We start from the raw sequence: 17,386 nt of genomic DNA, 5'->3' as shown, positions 1-17,386 counted from the left end.
CAGCAGGGCTTGAACTAAAGTTCTACTCAAGTCCCATGTAGTAAAGGACAGAGAGGCATAGGTCACAAGGATTTTCAATATAAGGTATGAAAGGACATAACAAACATACTATGTCCCCTCAGGTTTAAAAAGAGCCATTCTCATTCTTTTATTTAACAAACAATTTCAGAAACAACTTTGATGTTAGTAACCCTTCCATGGCATCTGCCTTTCACACTACCAGTAAACTTACGTTTTTGTGTTGGTGGGTGTGGAGATACAGCCCTGCCGATGGCCACATTAACTCCCATGGGAGTACGAACAGGTACACCCAGGCTTGTTGGAATGACTGAACTACGAGGTGTGAGGTTTGGCACCGTAGGATAAACTCCCCTCATCCCCTGGAGGCGTGGATCCATGATCCGCGGGGGCTGCTGCTGCATCGCCAGGTGGTTCATATGATTTATCTGGTTCAGCTGATTTAACGCATTCACTGAAAACAAGACATTAACAAAATCTGGTTCAGCTGATTCAAAGCATTCATTAAAAACAAGACATTAACAAAATCTGGTTCAGCTGATTCAAAGCATTCATTAAAAACAAGACATTAACAAAATCTGGTTCAGCTGATTCAACGCATCCACTTAAAACAAGACATTAACAAAATCTGGTTCAGCTGATTCAAAGCATTCATTAAAAACAAGACATTAACAAAATCTGGTTCAGCTGATTCAAAGCATTCATTAAAAACAAGACATTAACAAAATCTGGTTCAGCTGATTCAACGCATTCATTAAAAACAAGACATTAACAAAATCTGGTTCAGCTGATTCAAAGCATTAATTAAAAACAAGACATTTACAAAATCTGGTTCAGCTGATTCAAAGCATCCACTTAAGACAAGACATTAACAAAATCTGGTTCAGCTGATTCAAAGCATTCACTAAAAACAAGACATTGACAAAATCTGGTTCAGCTGATTCAAAGCATTCATTAAAAACAAGACATTAACAAAATCTGGTTCAGCTGATTCAAAGCATTCATTAAAAACAAGATATTGACAAAATCTGGTTCAGCTGATTCAACGCATTCACTAAAAACAAGACATTAACAAAATCTGGTTCAGCTGATTCAATGCATTCAATGAAAACAAGACATTGACAAAATCTGGTTCAGCTGATTCAACGCATTCACTGAAAACAAGACATTAACAAAATCTGGTTCAGCTGATTCAACGCATCCACTTAAGACAAGACATTTACAAAATCTGGTTCAGCTGATTCAACGCATTCACTTAAGACAAGACATTGACAAAATCTGGTTCAGCTGATTCAACGCATCCACTTAAGACAAGACATTGACAAAATCTGGTTCAGCTGATTCAACGCATTCACTGAAAACAAGACATTAACAAAATCTGGTTCAACTGATTCAACACATTCACTTAAGACAAGACATTAACAAAATCTGGTTCAGCTGATTCAACGCATTCACTAAAAACAAGACATTAACCAAATCTGGTTCAGCTGATTCAAAGCATTCATTAAAAACAAGACATTAACAAAATCTGGTTCAGCTGATTCAACGCATCCACTTAAGACAAGACATTTACAAAATCTGGTTCAGCTGATTCAACGCATTCACTGAAAACAAGACATTAACAAAATCTGGTTCAGCTGATTCAACGCATTCACTTAAGATATGACATTGACAAAATCTGGTTCAGCTGATTCAAAGCATTCACTGAAAACAAGACATTAACAAAATCTGGATCAGGTGATTCAACACATTCACTTAAGACAAGACATTAACAAAATCTGGTTCAGCTGATTCAACGCATTCACTGAAAACAAGACATTGACAAAATCTGGTTCAGCGCTGATTCAACACATTCACTAAAAACAAGACATTAACAAAATCTGGTTCAGCTGATTCAACGCATTCACTGAAAACAAGACATTGACAAAATCTGGTTCAGGTGTTCAACACATTCACTAAAAACAAGACATAACAAAATCTGGTTCAGCTGATTCAAAGCATTCATTAAAAACAAGACATTAACAAAATCTGGTTCAGCTGATTCAAAGCATTCATTAAAAACAAGACATTAACAAAATCTGGTTCAGCTGATTCAAAGCATTCATTAAAAACAAGACATTAACAAAATCTGGTTCAGCTGATTCAACGCATTCACTAAAAACAAGACATTGACAAAATCTGGTTCAGCTGATTCAACGCATCCACATAAGACAAGACATTTACAAAATCTGGTTCAGCTGATTCAACGCATCCACATAAGACAAGATATTTACAAAATCTGGTTCAGCTGATTCAAAGCATTCACTGAAAACAAGACATTAACAAAATCTGGTTCAGCTGATTCAACGCATTCACTGAAAACAAGACATTAACAAAATCTGGTTCAGCTGATTCAACGCATCCACTTAAAGATAAGACATTGACCATGAACCAGACATGTTAACCCTACCGATTCTGGCGGAAGTCTACCGCTTTTGAGACTGATATTCCGCCTACCGCTTTAATATCCAAATATTCCGATTTCTGCAAAACATCGTCTTCATTTTTTTTTCTTCCGATTTCTGAATTTTCATAGTCGGTTGGGGCTGCCATGATGGCTTCAAAATGCATACCAGACTGAGTAGGGGACTGGCTTCATAATTAAATAAACAAAGGAGGTGTGAACACTCCCTGACCAACATGTGCACCCACTGGTGCTAATTAGCAGCCTGGGGCTAGTTCCACCTTGGCTTGGTGGTGTCACTTGCTTAGCCTATTTCCCGTGTCTGAGTGTAACGATGTGTATTACGTAGGCCTACCGTAAGGAAACAATCATCTGGCCTTTCAATAAATTTTGTGCTTAAAACTAGTAAGCATCATTTCAAAAACAAACGCTACTTATAATTGAAATGATTTACTCACGTTTTCAATGTAAAATATGCATACAGTGTCTGCTGAAAATCATAAACTTTGCAATCGTAATGGCCGCCATTTTGGAATGGGGTGATTCTAATAAAGGAGCCGGATTTTGGTATATTTTTTCAGGATATCACAATTTTTTTTTTTTTTTTTTTTCAGGGTGATTATTTCTCTAGAATATTTGTATTTTTTCTTGCATAAATCAAAAGAAAAAGAGTCCAGTATGTATTACAAAAAAAAGGTGAAAAAAACCCAAAACAAATAGACAAAATGTATAATTAAAAAAGGTGATAAATAGCATTGAAATAAAAAGTATACAATGTATTTATTGACATTTTTCATCTTCTAAATTTAATGTAAGCCTTAATTAACATTTAAAAAATACAAAATGAGCCACCAATGCAAGGCCTATGGTAATGATTAAAGTTAAATCATAATTTGTTAACAAAATATGTTTTTGTAATTATTTTGCATATTATTGATATTTATATATATCTCTGACGCGTCGCGAAAAATGCTGCGTGTAATGCTACCGCTTTTGAGTCAAAAATCTACCTCTTTTTGCTCACCAAAGGTTAACATGTCTGATAATCTGGTTCAGCTGATTCAACGCATTCACTTAAGACAAGACATTGACAAAATCTTATAATTTTCAAAATTAAACATTGAACTACCTGTTAAGGTGACATCAACATGAGCAACTCAAATATTGCATGGTTCATAGGCTTAACAAAGCATAAGCACTATATGAGGCATGTTACAAGTCGGCATTAAAAAGGATAGGATGGACTCAAGCGTAATTTTCAAACACTAATATACTGTTAGCCATTTTTCACAGAAGTTAAATCGTAGACTAATATACTGTTAGCCATTTTTCACAGAAGTTAAATCGTCGTATCAAAATTCGCTTCAAAATATTAAGAGAGCGACTGAAAGATCCATGATCATTAAAAATCAGATTTTCCACAACAAAAGTACCTTTATTTTGAACAATTCAGAGTTTTCCTATGGAAGATATTTTCAATCTACACGCACGTTTTCAGTAAGAAATCTGATGATATCAATAAAAGTTAAGCTATAACTGTATATCAAAGTTTCGTGCTGTACCTCTGGCTGCAGCGGTGGGCGAGATGCCACTCTGTAACATCTGTTGCATTAGGAGTGGGTTAGGTGACATGGCCTGTTGTACCGGGATCCGACCCGTGATTGGAATGCCGTACTGGGCCCCCATAGGGGGCATGGGTCGTGGTGTGAGGGGGCTAGGAGATGCACTGAACTGTTTCTGCTGCGCTACTACAGGGGCCTGTACTTGGGGGACAGAAGTGGGGTTGGCTGCTCCTGTAATGGCACGGTGCAGTTGGGGTTGTGAGGGGGTCTGCAGTGATATGGGAGTGCCGTCCGAGGATTTGCTCTGAAGCTGTGGAGTGGACATCTGAGGAACCCCGATCATGGGTCTGCCCACGGGGGTAGTCATTGCAGTACTGCTGGCAGCACTAGAACTGGTGATGGTGATGCCTGGCGGGAAAGAAAACAAGCCGTGCTACTCTCACTACATCCTAAATTCATCAGAAATAGCCATATTTCGGCATTATTGAATTCAGAAATCTTAACATGTCTAACTGAAATTGGGATGGAATACATCCATGATTCATACTTATAGATGCCCCTTACCTCTACCCCATCACCCATTCCAGTAGCATAATTTATTTTTTCTTTGTAAATTTTCAAATGATGAATACTGATGAAAATTATAATTCTATTCAACAGGTGACCAAGATAGTTATTTTATGAGTATATACAAGAACATCCCCAAGTATAATCTACACAATGAAGCCCGTAGTTCATATAAGGCCAGTAAACCTAATATAAATGGTAGGGTGTTGCAGTGCAAAGCATGCGTGGTGCCTACCTTTGACAATGGGTCGTCCTGGAGTGGCAACAGGACCTGTGATTGGCTGACCAGCTGGAGAGTTCTGGAAACCTCCCTGACCAATCAGGGCGCGGGCTGACTGCTGTTTCTGTTGACCTGAGGAGGGTGTTGACAACTGACTCAACTGTTCTGCCAAGCTTACAGACTGCAAGGGTTGATAAGAAATTATTATGATAACTACATATTAAGCATGAAATAATAGCCTATCCCCTAAACTGTTTATTGATAAATATTTTCTTTTTTACTGTGTTGATGTATCTGTTAAACTTATCATCATTGAACGCAACAGGATAATACATCGACAACACTATTACACACATTTCATAGCAGAAGCATAACAATCTTTGTGTTCCAAGATTTAAAACCAAACAATGTTATACCAGGTAACTCTGCTCATACTAAAATGTACTTCTCAAAACACAGTATTAATCTGGCCTATAGAACATGGAGAGTGATACCTACCACATCATGGTGCCCGGCCAGTGAGGCTGCGATTGAGTTGATACCAGGTATGTTGAGGTCCTGGCTACTGAACTGAGATGAAGACATAGATGAGGGCTGACAATGGGTAGTCATACTAGTCATTATAGTGGCTGGCATATTCTCTTTGGCTTGTTGCTCGATGTTCATTTTCTGGATCAGTTCTAGGTTATCTACAGCACTCTGGCTGTTATCCTGAGGAACGATCTGCTTTACTGGAGCAAGGGTTTCTGAAACAGTCACAATGTACAGATTCCTGTATTTCGATTAATGTTATTTGATATAACCAATCTGATAACCTGTGACTTTCACCATGTTTTGTCACTAGTGTAATAATATGACCTGAAACACTTTTCTATGCTGTACAGGACAGAAAATATATATTCTGACAGCAAGACTGTCAGCAATCAATGACACAATATTGGGATTCAAAAATTGTGTGATAAAAAGGCAGACTCCACCATAATTTTTGCAACATATCTTGACATCAAACTTTTCCAAACATATGTAGTTATGTGATGAAAATTATCAGAAATCTGTGTCCATTTCAGATGAAATTTTAAGAAACTTGTTTCGACGATCAAACTTCATATCAAACGAACATTTAAGATCCTATATATATGATCATCTTTGTGACCACATCAATCGCCTGCGACATGGGGAAAATATTATCTTCACGGAAATGAATTGGCACAGTACTTAACCAGACAGCAAAAAATTCACCATTCATTCAAGAGAAACTACTTTTTACTGTAAGTGATCTGTTGACTTTTTACTTACCATTTTCACCATCCCCATTATCTTGTCGCTGTTTCTCTTTTTCTGACGCTTTATCAGAATGCATCTTCTTCATGACCGATGTTGGTGTGAAAGCTGCAGTTACTGATGGCTGCAAGAAAAGATGAATGAAAAGATCACCTGATCATAACCATCTACCTCTATCAGTAGATAGAGAGACAAAACAGTAAGGGAAATAAAATCATATTCTATACATAGCTCTTCTGTCAATGAAAATCATCCATGGAATTATATAAAATCAAAGAGAAGTATGGGAAGTGTATTTCAAGGAAAAGAGCTCTACCAGAATTTACACCATATGTTGTCAAAAACACTCCAACGTCTTTACATTGATCCCATACACAAGTTAGAGGTACAAACCAGGAGTTCTGTACATACCTTTGGTGTCTGGCAAGCTGGTGACGTCGCCAGGGACATCGTAGGTGTCTGGGAAACATTGCAACTGGTTGGCTTCATAGGCGTCGTCGGGTTTGGGGATTTGGCCCTGTAAGACACACTACACAATGCGCTAGCGCCTCAAAACATATTTTTAATCGTGTTCATAATCAAAAATGGATCTGAAAATTGTTAAATAATAATAACAGCATTGAATGGATCTTTCAAGATTCACTCCTCTGATCCACAAACAAGACAACTTATCAAAGGAACAACATTTTAATTCCCTTTTAGTGAAATTTATTTGAACTTGAATTTTATGCGAAACATACCGTATTTTTGCGCGTATAGTGCGCACTTTTTTTCATAATTTATCAAGTGAAAAGTTGGGGTGCGCACTATACGCAGGTACAAGGCATGGCCAGGTCCTGGGTTATGATCACCGACCGGCAGGTCCGAGCTATGCAGTAACATTTTGTACACGTTGTGGTGAAATAATTATGATTAAATACTTTGATCATTAAGTCAATGGTCAATGCATATATTCAATATAAAAGGAAAACATCTCTTAAAATTTTTATCTTTAATTCCTTGAAAGTCCGTTTTGAGAGCACGTGTGTTCATGACCGGATTCATGTTACGATCGTGAATCTTCAGTAAGGTATCTCCAAATCTAAATGGCTAAATGAATATAACCTTGAGCTTGAAACGATGTATAAGTGTGTAATTAATTCGTCACATTAGACAGATTACCTTATAAATAAGTTTCTCCGGCATGTGAAAACTTTTGAGCTTGCAAATGTTTACGGAAATGAGTGTAATCCCACATGCAGAGCCAGCAAATTAAATACGAAACTAAAACCTTCCTACATTAACACTGACCAATCGGCACAATAAATGATGGTATGACTGTAAAATTTACTCTTATTACTATCTTTTGAAATGGTTCTGTAAGATATCATCCTGATTTCAATACTAATTGAAATAGTTGAGAATACGGAAGCGTGCAGTCAGTAATCAAATATGGCGGCCACCTGTGGTTGATTGGCCTACTCAGTCGGCTTTCCAGCTAATATCTTGGACAATGATTAAATCTAAATGCCGAACAGATACACAATAGACTTGATTGATACCAATTGGAATTACACAAGGTATGGTTAATTATTTGATTGTAGAAACATCGTTGTTGTTATCCTCATTATAGTGTCACCGGCAATTCACAAGCTAACTAGGCCTGCCGTTACAAGTGTAAACTAAGTGTCAATCATCGTGTCAAACTCCTCTCGCCAGTTAATTTTAATAAACAGAAGGTTGTTTTAAGCACTGATAAACAATAAGAACCGTTTGATTTTGTTCTTCAAAAGTGTTTGGAGGCAATGCAAAATGTTGTGAACGAAGATAAAAAAACTGAGATTTTTTTTGTAAATATTTTTTTTCCAAAATGAAACTCAAAAACGTACCTGCGCACTATACGCGGGTGCGCACTATACGCGCAAAAATACGGTATTTCCATAATATGGTCTACAACCAACCTGTCTTGTTGCTTTCTAATGAAGCGTTCTCGCTGATCTTCCAGTTGTTTCTTTAGAAGTGCTGTCTGCATGATAGCCTGTGTGTGGGCAATCAGTTCCTGTGGACTAGGTACACGTGGTACAACAGGTGGCCGAATTGTTGCTGTTGACTGTAACACAAGCATCATACAAATTACAGGCATCCAGTAGACCAGTAGTCATTAGTAGTTTGTGTTACTTGGACAATGGGAAATTAACCCAACCACTAACAAGTACTCATTGTAATGGACACCAATACATAGTCCCCCAAACGCATCCCCATTTGCAACAAACCAAGAATGCAGTTGTACAGTGTATATGAACATCTTGGGAGAATTTTTGATGTACTTTTATATAGGAATTCAGGGTCTCCTAAAATGTACATAACTACATAACTCGGTGATCATGACCCAGGACCTGGCCATGCCTTGTACCTGCGTATACGGCGCACCCCAATTTTTCATTTGATAATTTATTAAAAAAAAAGTGCACTATACACACACAAAATACAGTAATAAAAGGCTATTTTCAGAGGAATGGATTTGGCAGTTATCATGACTGTATGGCATCCCTTAAAGATGCTCCACCGCTGACAAATGGTATATTTTCACTATCAAAAACAGTAGCAGACGATTTAGTATTTTTCTTCAATTAAAAAAGTTACTTACTTTACACCATTATCACCATTGAAAAGTTTGAGCTTCTAATTTTACTTCAAGTTAAAAATATGAAAAATAATTAATTGCATCCCGAAAAAAATCTGTGTCACTATATCCTATATGGAATGAAGAACTGATTGCGCATGCACCAAAGGCGAAATAAATTATTTTATATTATTTTTTGTGTTAATTAGACATATATATACACGATTAAACACCAATTATTGTTCAAATGACGAATATCATTTATGCTCTGTCGGCGGTGGAGCATCTTTAAAATTTAAAACCCCCATTTACCAATTTTCAATGAATTGCTGACGAAAAATTGAAAACAGGAATTTGGCCCAGCGACAATCTTTTAAATTTTTTATCATATTGATCAGCATTCCTAATACCCCTATATACTAATTTTTATTGAAATCAGAGACCAAAATATAAAAACAGGAAGTTAGCCCCGCGGCCATCTTGGAATACCAAAAATCTTTACGAAATTGTTTGCATGTTGTTCGCCATCCCTTAAAACCCCTGTCGACCAATTTTCATTGAGATCGGAGATCGAAACCTGAAGAACAGGAAATGAGCCAGCGGCCATCTTGGAATACTAACATCTTTACGAAAATGTCTGCATGTTGTTCGCTATCCGTTAAAACCCCTACAGACCAATTTTCATTGAGATAGAAGACCGAAACCTGAAAACAGGAAGTGGGCCAGCAGCCATCTTGGAATACCAAAAATCTTCACAAAATGTTTTCATGATGTTTGCCATCCCTTAAAACCCCTACAGACCAATTTCATTGAGATCGGAGACCGAAACCTGAAAACAGGAAGTGGGCCAGCAGCCATCTTGGACTTCCGGTCCCAGAAAAAAAGCCTTTATGCACCACCCCACACCCTATAGAATCTGTCTACTAAGTTTCATGATCATCGGCCCAGTAGTTTCTGAGAAAAGTGTCGGAAACCATTCCGGCGGAAGAAAGTGGAAGAAATAAGAATTAAAATAATAATAAGAAGAAACGGAGCAAAAACAATATGTCCCCCCAACTTCGTTAGGGTGACATAATAAACAGGTTACCTTTGTATCATCATCTGCTTCAACAGAAACACACTTAACTATATGAGCTATCCTATTATCCCCATTACGTAAATGTGATGTGATTGACACAGTATAATACTGCTGCTGACTTACTGTGAGAGTTGTGCCAGCAGGTACAGTGATGGATGAGGACTGGCCCATTTGTGAGGGGTTGATTGGAGACGGTGCACTGAGATGCATGGGAGGCTGCTGGCCAAACACTGAAACACAAAATTTATTATCATATAAACATTTACATGTACATGTATTATCATAAAACTTCCGTTTCTGCAGCAAAACATAATTCATTGTTCATTTACCAGTTTAAATATATTCTTTTGTCTTCAATTGAGCTATATAAAGTAACAGCATGTTGGGTACATGCAGGACTGCATTTTATTTTATGTTTATGTACCTATTCTATGGATACATATTTCTGAGAAGAAACATAAGAATAGGGTACCTAAGTCTGTTCGGGGTATTGTTTTCATGTCATCTTAATAACCATGGTTATTATTCCTTATCAAAGTAGAGAATCTCTTAAGAATGTTTTTCTTTCCATGCAATGCATCTTACTTTAATTGAAATCATAAACACCCATCTTTTTAAGCTCACTTATATATTGATTCCCTCTCCTGTGTTACATTAGATATATTATAGCTTGCCAATAATTAATCTAACACACTTCTTTCCTCCTGTAATCACTGTTTGCAACAGCACACTTAATCCAGATGAATAGCATATTAATGACGGCACAAGCTTACTGAATGAGGTTAATGTGATACATGGGTGTCTATAAGTTGAGATGAGCTAGCCATATTATGACAGTGCATACAGGGTCTGCTGTAATAGTGGGGACCTTTACCCGTCCCACATGCCCCAGTGATAAGCTTACATATACAGTTTACAATGTACGATCAGCCATGCAGTTAGTAGGCCAGTAACCTAATGTGTTCTCTATCGGTATTAATTCACTGTCCCTGAACAATAATACATGGATAAAACTTGCATCCAAACGTGAAATTCTGTTGATAACTTATACAAACAAAATTTTGTTTCATTCATTTATTTTCTATGGATGTCAAACGATATGTGACAGTAATGTCATGGTGCATTATGAAGCTGTGATAAAGTATGGAGTACTTTTAGTGATGATTTAAGAAGATAGAGCTCAGAAAAGATCATGATGACAGATGCCATCCAAACCTACAATCCTCAGAAACTAGTAGAACAAATATTACGTTGACTATTTACAAAGTATTGGTGATTTATTTTAAATCATGAAAACAAGAGGCCCAGAGGGCCTGTATCGCTCACCTGGGTTTTTTTTTTTAGTAATTATCACAAAGACTCTGACAATTAGAAAAATTAGCAAAATTTACTCCAAAAGTTTAATTTTGAATCACAACCATACAATGATGCTATTGATACCATACAACTATGCAATCCATAGGTTCAGAGTGAAAGTAATTTATGAAAATAGTAGCCTAATTGACCTTTTTGACCCTGCATCTATTGCCGTCTAAAGCTCCAGGGGTCAGCCCTATCATTTGCACAATTTGGAATCCCCACCCTATAAGGATGCTGTCATTGCATTATGGGTGCTATCCCATGCTGAGTTGCAGGGAAGAAGTCATTTATATGGAAATAGCCAAATTGACCCCTTTTGACCCTGCCCTTCAGGCACCCGGGGGATCAGCCCAATCATTTGTACAATTTTGGATCCCCACCCTATAAGGATGCTACCATTACATTAGGGTGCTATCCCATGCTTGGTTTCAGAGAAGTTGTTTATATGGAAATAGCCAAATTGACCCCTTTTGACCCCGCCCCTCAGGCCCCCAGGGGGTCAGCCCTAACATTTGTACAATTTTGAATCCCCACCCTATAAGGATGCTGTCATTGCATTATGGGTGCTATCCCATGCTGAGTTGCAGGGAAGAAGTCATTTATATGGAAATAGCCAAATTGATCCCTTTTGACCCCGCCCTTCAGGCCAGCAGGGGGTCAGCCCCATCATTTGTACAATTTTGGATCCCCACCCTATAAGGATGCTACCATTGCATTATGGGTGCTATTCCATGCTTGGTTTCAGGGAAGATGTTGTTTATATGGAAATAGCCAAATTGACCTCTTATGGCCCAGCCCCTCAGGCCCCTGGGGGGTCAGCCCCATCATTTGTACAATTTTCAGTTAGTAGCCCATAAGGATGCTACCAGTCAAATTTTGTTGAAATCCGACCAGCGGTTATGGAGAAGAAGTTGATTGTTGACGGACGCCGGATGCTGCGGTATCCCATAAGCTCACCTCGGTCCTTCAGACCAGGTGAGCTAATAAAACTATCGGCTAGCACTCGGTTTAACAGCTGGAAGATTTCTTTCTTTATACTAAATATTTATCTAGAATATAGCGATTCAGATTAGCATGATGAAAAGAGTTGAATAAAACAAGTACCATGAAGCTATAAGGAAAGTCTAGGAATTCTTTTGAAAATACAGCAAAGTCTTTTTTAGGGAGAAATAATCAATGAACTAGAACACATGTGATTATAACATACAGATGATAATGAGGTAAGCCTGAAGCGAAATATTGGGCATATCACATGAAAATCCACTTTCCAGTATTCCCTGTGATAAGTTCTACCTTCACCAATCTAATGTCTCCTGTGTGAAACACCGACATACATCAGCTTCTTATCGAGATGTCAACGTGTTACAATTTGTTAACAATAACATTGTTAATAACAGCTTAACATTGGAAATGGAGTTTTCAAATCACATGCTTTTTCACAAACGAATTAAAGCATACTCACATGATGCTGAAAACAATGAGGGCAAATATTACAACCACCATAACAGGTACAACAACAAATGCACAACACAATTAGTAATCACTGGTTATATATAAAACTTAATATACAGAAATCTATTATATTTTTAACATTTAACAAAGATTTATACTAAACAACTTAAATCATAAAAGCAACATTTGATATAAAACTATAAAAATAAGAATTAAACAAAACAGGAAATAAAAGCACAGCACTCAACTAAAAGCAATCAAATAAAAATGTATATTTAACTGGGTGGAAAATGTTGTGCACAATCTCATCATACAAAACAAATAACTACATTTTTCCTCTGAAATTTCTAAATATTCCTAAGATTCTATACCAGTCCAGCAAGCTGTTACAATACACATTGGCTCTATAATTTTACAGAAGCTATTTAATGACTTGTACTAGTTTCCTATCTATCACTAAATAGGCATTTGTATTTAGCACAATACAGATACCACCATAGAACCCAAAATGGTTTCCTATAATGTTATTTCATTATTAACTCAACACTGGACTCCAAAAATGAAGAAATTATTTCTGGATGGACAGTGCTGGTGAAAATGCAGTTTATACATGTATACAGTTAACTATTAAATTTAGCCTCCTGTGCTCAGGTAGTTTAATGGAAGAGCCATTCACTATACTCACTATGCTTTATTTAGAATTATGAAATCAGGAGAAAACTATCAACTGCCTAGTATTCGTTGAGTGGCCCCATGCAAACTATTATAATCAACTGACAGTTTTACGGTGATAAAATGTGCAGGATTACCAAGCTACTAAAACTAATAGCACTCCATTTCCCAAACCTACTCATTCAAGTGTTCTGAAGATACAGCTTTTTTTTATTTCTTCACCATAAAACCAGATCATAGAGACATGAATCTAAATTCAGCCAAACTTTGTTTTTTAAAATCTGAAATTAAGTGCCTTTAAAGCCCTGCTTTCTGACCAAAATTTTCATATTCCATCCACAAGGTTTTTTGGTTTAATCTGATTTTGTTATCAAACACTAGCAGAAATATCAAAGCCTTGGGTGAAGATTTTGTATTGTTCAGAACCTATTTAAAATCCTGTCGTCAGGACGTCCTGTGACCAAAGCATGCTGTGTAAGGATGTGATGCAGCATTTGTATATCTGCCTACTTACTGATGGGTGAAGCGATGCGTGGAGACGAGGGAGGCTGTGATAACAGATTCTGTCCCATCAGACCGGTCGAGGGGGACGGTGCCCGCGGCGTAGACGTAGTCTGCATCATCCCCATCATTGAGGATACGCTCTGCGGTGGCTGGGGGGTGCCTTGGGGAGGAGGGGTAGGTGAGGCTGGTTTGGTGATGATGGTAGGGTTCTGTTTGATAAAGTTGATAATGGGGTCATTGACTGGCGGGTTGTTCTGGTTGTTACCCTGCGGCTGGGACATCTGAGACGGAGGTGTCTGGAGTTGTTGGGGAGTTAGCGGTTTCTGTTGTATTCTCATCTGGTTCATAGTCTGGTGTCTGATCTGTAGCTGTTGCTCCTTGTTCCTCTGTAATGCCTGGAAGTTACCAACCTTTATAATTACAAGTATGATATATATAGAAGAGATTTCATTGCCACAAAAACAGTAGAAAGGTCAAAACAGGACAGGAGCGATTTGAACTATAAATTATGCTTCTGATGGAGCTTTCTCAAACCTATCTTATCAAAAACATACTGAATTCGTTCTTATCAATTTTATTATCAGTTTTATGTTATTCGGAGAAGGGGAAATGGGGACATCCAGATGCTTCTATGATGTCACAACAAGGATTTACGAACTCTCACCTGGAAAAACTCGTTTTGAGCGGCTGCAGCAGCAGCTTGTGAGTTGGTCATGGGTGGCATAGGAGGGTGTGACATCGGAGTAGGGGGCTGTGCCATGTGTGGTGGTGGAGAAACAGACTGTCCTGGTCTGCCAACCTATCACAATATATTGTATAGTAATATCCTTATTACATGTGTCAGGCTTTCTATATGAATATTAGCATTCCAGATGGATTAATTTATTCGAAACGAATCCTTAATCTTATCAAGTAATCATGAAACAACATTAAAACATTTTACAATGTCATGATATTTAAAATGAAGAATTACTGGTGACACATTTATTTCACATTACAACATAAGCAAGTCAAGTTCCTTCTGATCAATTATTGTGTTAAATAATAGGATATATCATGAAATATGATTCATTTTAGAGAAGAACTGAAATAAGAGATTAAAAAAACTAGAAAAACAAAGCGTTATATGATCATGCAAGATGATGAGAGAAGAAAAAGACAAATACCACCATCTTTGGAGGTGATTCAACAGCAGCCGCTGCCCCAGCCTTCATCAGACTCAGTAACTTGTTAAATGCAGTGAGATCTCCCTCGTCCTGACTTCCACGGGGAGTAGAGTGAGCACTCTGGTGGATAGACACCTGAGGTGGCTGCTGCTGGGACATCTGCATCTGTTGGGGAGTCATGGGCTGTAGAGGGTGAGGCATGTGCTGCTGCATGTGTTGGTGCATCTGTTGTATCTCCTGTGGCGACATCTCTTGAGGATGCATCTGAGGGGGAAGTCCCATCGGCTGATGTGACTGGAACTGTGGATTATGCTGATGTTCAGGTGGTGACTGGAATGGCGGTGGCACCTGTTGTTGTTGTTGTGGCGGTGGCTGTTGACGCTGGAAATTCTGTGGCATAGCATTATCTGGAGGTGGAACAGGTTGTTGTGGTGGTGTGAAGCAGCGTGCCGGTAAACGACTTGAACGCTGGTTCATATCCGCCTCAAGTTCAGCCACTGTCTTTGCTCGTCCTGGTACATCTGTAAGCAAAGGTAAAGATTCTATTTATTCCTTGATTAAAATTCAATAATTTGAAAGGGAATTTGTAGATTCGTAACAAGCACTTAACCATTATACTATAATCGTAATCTTTGTGGTGTTAACAGGTTACACTATGGATAACAACCCATTTCTAGAATGAGGAATTTGACAGTATGTGAAATCAGAATATCAGTCATTACTTCTTTTTCTGATCAGGAAATTAGGGCATCTCCATATTGTAATGAATTTGGCGTATGTATTACACTAATAGAACACTCACTTAAAGGTGAGCCCATGCCAGGACTAGCTGTTCCACTGCTGGGAGTGGAGTCCTTCTTCCCAAATAATAATGCCTTCAGCTGTATCTCTGCATCCTGTGTGCTAAAGTTACTGCTTGCTGTAAAGCAAATACAAAATGCCATATTTTTAAATATTCCCACCCAATTATTTATCTATGCAACAAAATGATTAGCACAAGTATATGATATGATAAATTTGAGGAAGTAATACAAATAATCTTTTAATTTTCCTTTATGAAAAATATCTGCATAGCACCAAACATGCTTTACCCAAGTCATTCTGATATCTTAAAACCGACGTATTGAAGATTAGTTAAACTTACTACTTCCTATTTGTTGTTTCTCCTGGCTATTTTGGAAGATTGTGCTCAGAATTGGAGCGATTGCATCCTTGTTGGGCAGTCCAGTAAAGTCAATGCTGTGGTGTTGAGGTTTGTCTGCGAAAGTGCTGTTGGCTGGCGAAAACACAGACTGGTCGAAAATTGGCTGGTCAGGTGAAGGGGAGGAGATATTGGGACTTCGATTACCACCAAGGAGGTCTGTGATAGAGAAAAAATGTCAGACTTGTTAAAATAAACACATCTATACTTGTTCTAGGCCACAACAAATTGTAAATAAAGGACAAAATTATGATAGAGCGACATGGAAGCTGCTCCTTTTTCAAGTATGATTGTCCATCCATACCGACTCATGGAAAAATACTTGTTTTGATGCACTAAAATTTAAGTGTACCGACTCATGGAAAAATACTTGTTTTGATGCGCTCTAATTTAAGTGTATTTTCAGATTTCTGTTTGACAACTGAGTGCAAGTTATTACATTTGATAAACTAGGACGAATATTTAAATCAAAATCCTTATATATATGGAGTCTGATTAAATGTATTCACTCAAGGAATTCAGCAATATCAATCAAAGTCAATAAATCAGTGTTCAATTTCGCTCTATTCTTTAATATCACATCAATCTTTTCAAAATGAGACTAAAAATGGCTCTTACCGTTGACTATGTAACCAAAATCGTCATTGAGTGAGGACCGTCTACTGTTGTGCCTGCTATTGTGTCGACTGTTGTGTCGACTGTTGTGCCTGCTACCGTTCAGGCTGCCACCAGGTTTAGCTCCAAACCACTGACTGAACCTGCTCTGTACCACTGGAATGTCAGCACTAGCAATGGGGCCCTCTTGCTACAATGACATATACATAGTGATATATGGAGAATAACATAAAATGGTCAGCGCTGGTACAGAATGTATTTAATCTAATTTTCAAATACTACTTGAAAGATTCCATTTTTGACTGTATTTTATCACTTTAAATTACTTCCTGTTGGTCATACACAAATAATCAGTAATTTTATTGCTGTTTTTCTTTCAGATTTTCTTTGATCTCTAATAAATCAGGATTTCAAGACCAAAACCTATCAAATTCCCTTTTTCATATAATGCAAACAAACATATCTTAGTGATAATCTTATTTATGGGCTTTTCTTACCAGAAATGAAAATTAAAATACGATTGTGCCAACGTGTCTTTTTGTGTTTTTTTTCTCTGTATATTGGTTATATAGCCATCACAGTGATTACGTAAATTCATATTAGCGCTAACCTTTCAAAATGACTTTTGCTCTAAAATTGGATTGCA

The 17,386-nt window shown here is 37.6% G+C and overlaps 1 protein-coding gene across 6 annotated transcripts in view; it reads right to left on the bottom strand.

Moving 5' to 3' along the window:
* Positions 1-17,386, bottom strand: part of LOC138332345 (eukaryotic translation initiation factor 4E transporter-like) — a 31,244-nt gene that overhangs the window by 3,119 nt on the left and 10,739 nt on the right. For 2 of the 6 annotated variants that reach the window (XM_069280411.1, XM_069280412.1), the window contains exons 10-23: positions 16,744-16,930; positions 16,069-16,284; positions 15,727-15,843; positions 14,925-15,445; positions 14,423-14,557; positions 13,769-14,168; positions 9,895-10,001; positions 8,032-8,180; positions 6,503-6,620; positions 6,107-6,215; positions 5,309-5,556; positions 4,826-4,991; positions 4,024-4,431; positions 233-472 (exon numbers count right to left, since the gene is read on the bottom strand). In XM_069280411.1, the coding sequence (XP_069136512.1) occupies positions 233-472; positions 4,024-4,431; positions 4,826-4,991; positions 5,309-5,556; positions 6,107-6,215; positions 6,503-6,620; positions 8,032-8,180; positions 9,895-10,001; positions 13,769-14,168; positions 14,423-14,557; positions 14,925-15,445; positions 15,727-15,843; positions 16,069-16,284; positions 16,744-16,930 (3,121 nt within the window). The remainder of the gene's footprint in view (positions 1-232; positions 473-4,023; positions 4,432-4,825; positions 4,992-5,308; positions 5,557-6,106; positions 6,216-6,502; positions 6,621-8,031; positions 8,181-9,894; positions 10,002-13,768; positions 14,169-14,422; positions 14,558-14,924; positions 15,446-15,726; positions 15,844-16,068; positions 16,285-16,743; positions 16,931-17,386) is intronic. The other 4 variants (XM_069280413.1, XM_069280416.1, XM_069280414.1 and 1 more) reach the window with 3 other exon arrangements.

Source organism: Argopecten irradians, chromosome 9, assembly GCF_041381155.1.
Source record: "Argopecten irradians isolate NY chromosome 9, Ai_NY, whole genome shotgun sequence".
Taxonomy (NCBI): Eukaryota; Metazoa; Mollusca; class Bivalvia; order Pectinida; family Pectinidae; genus Argopecten; species Argopecten irradians.
This window is presented reverse-complemented; position numbering and strand designations above follow the sequence as displayed.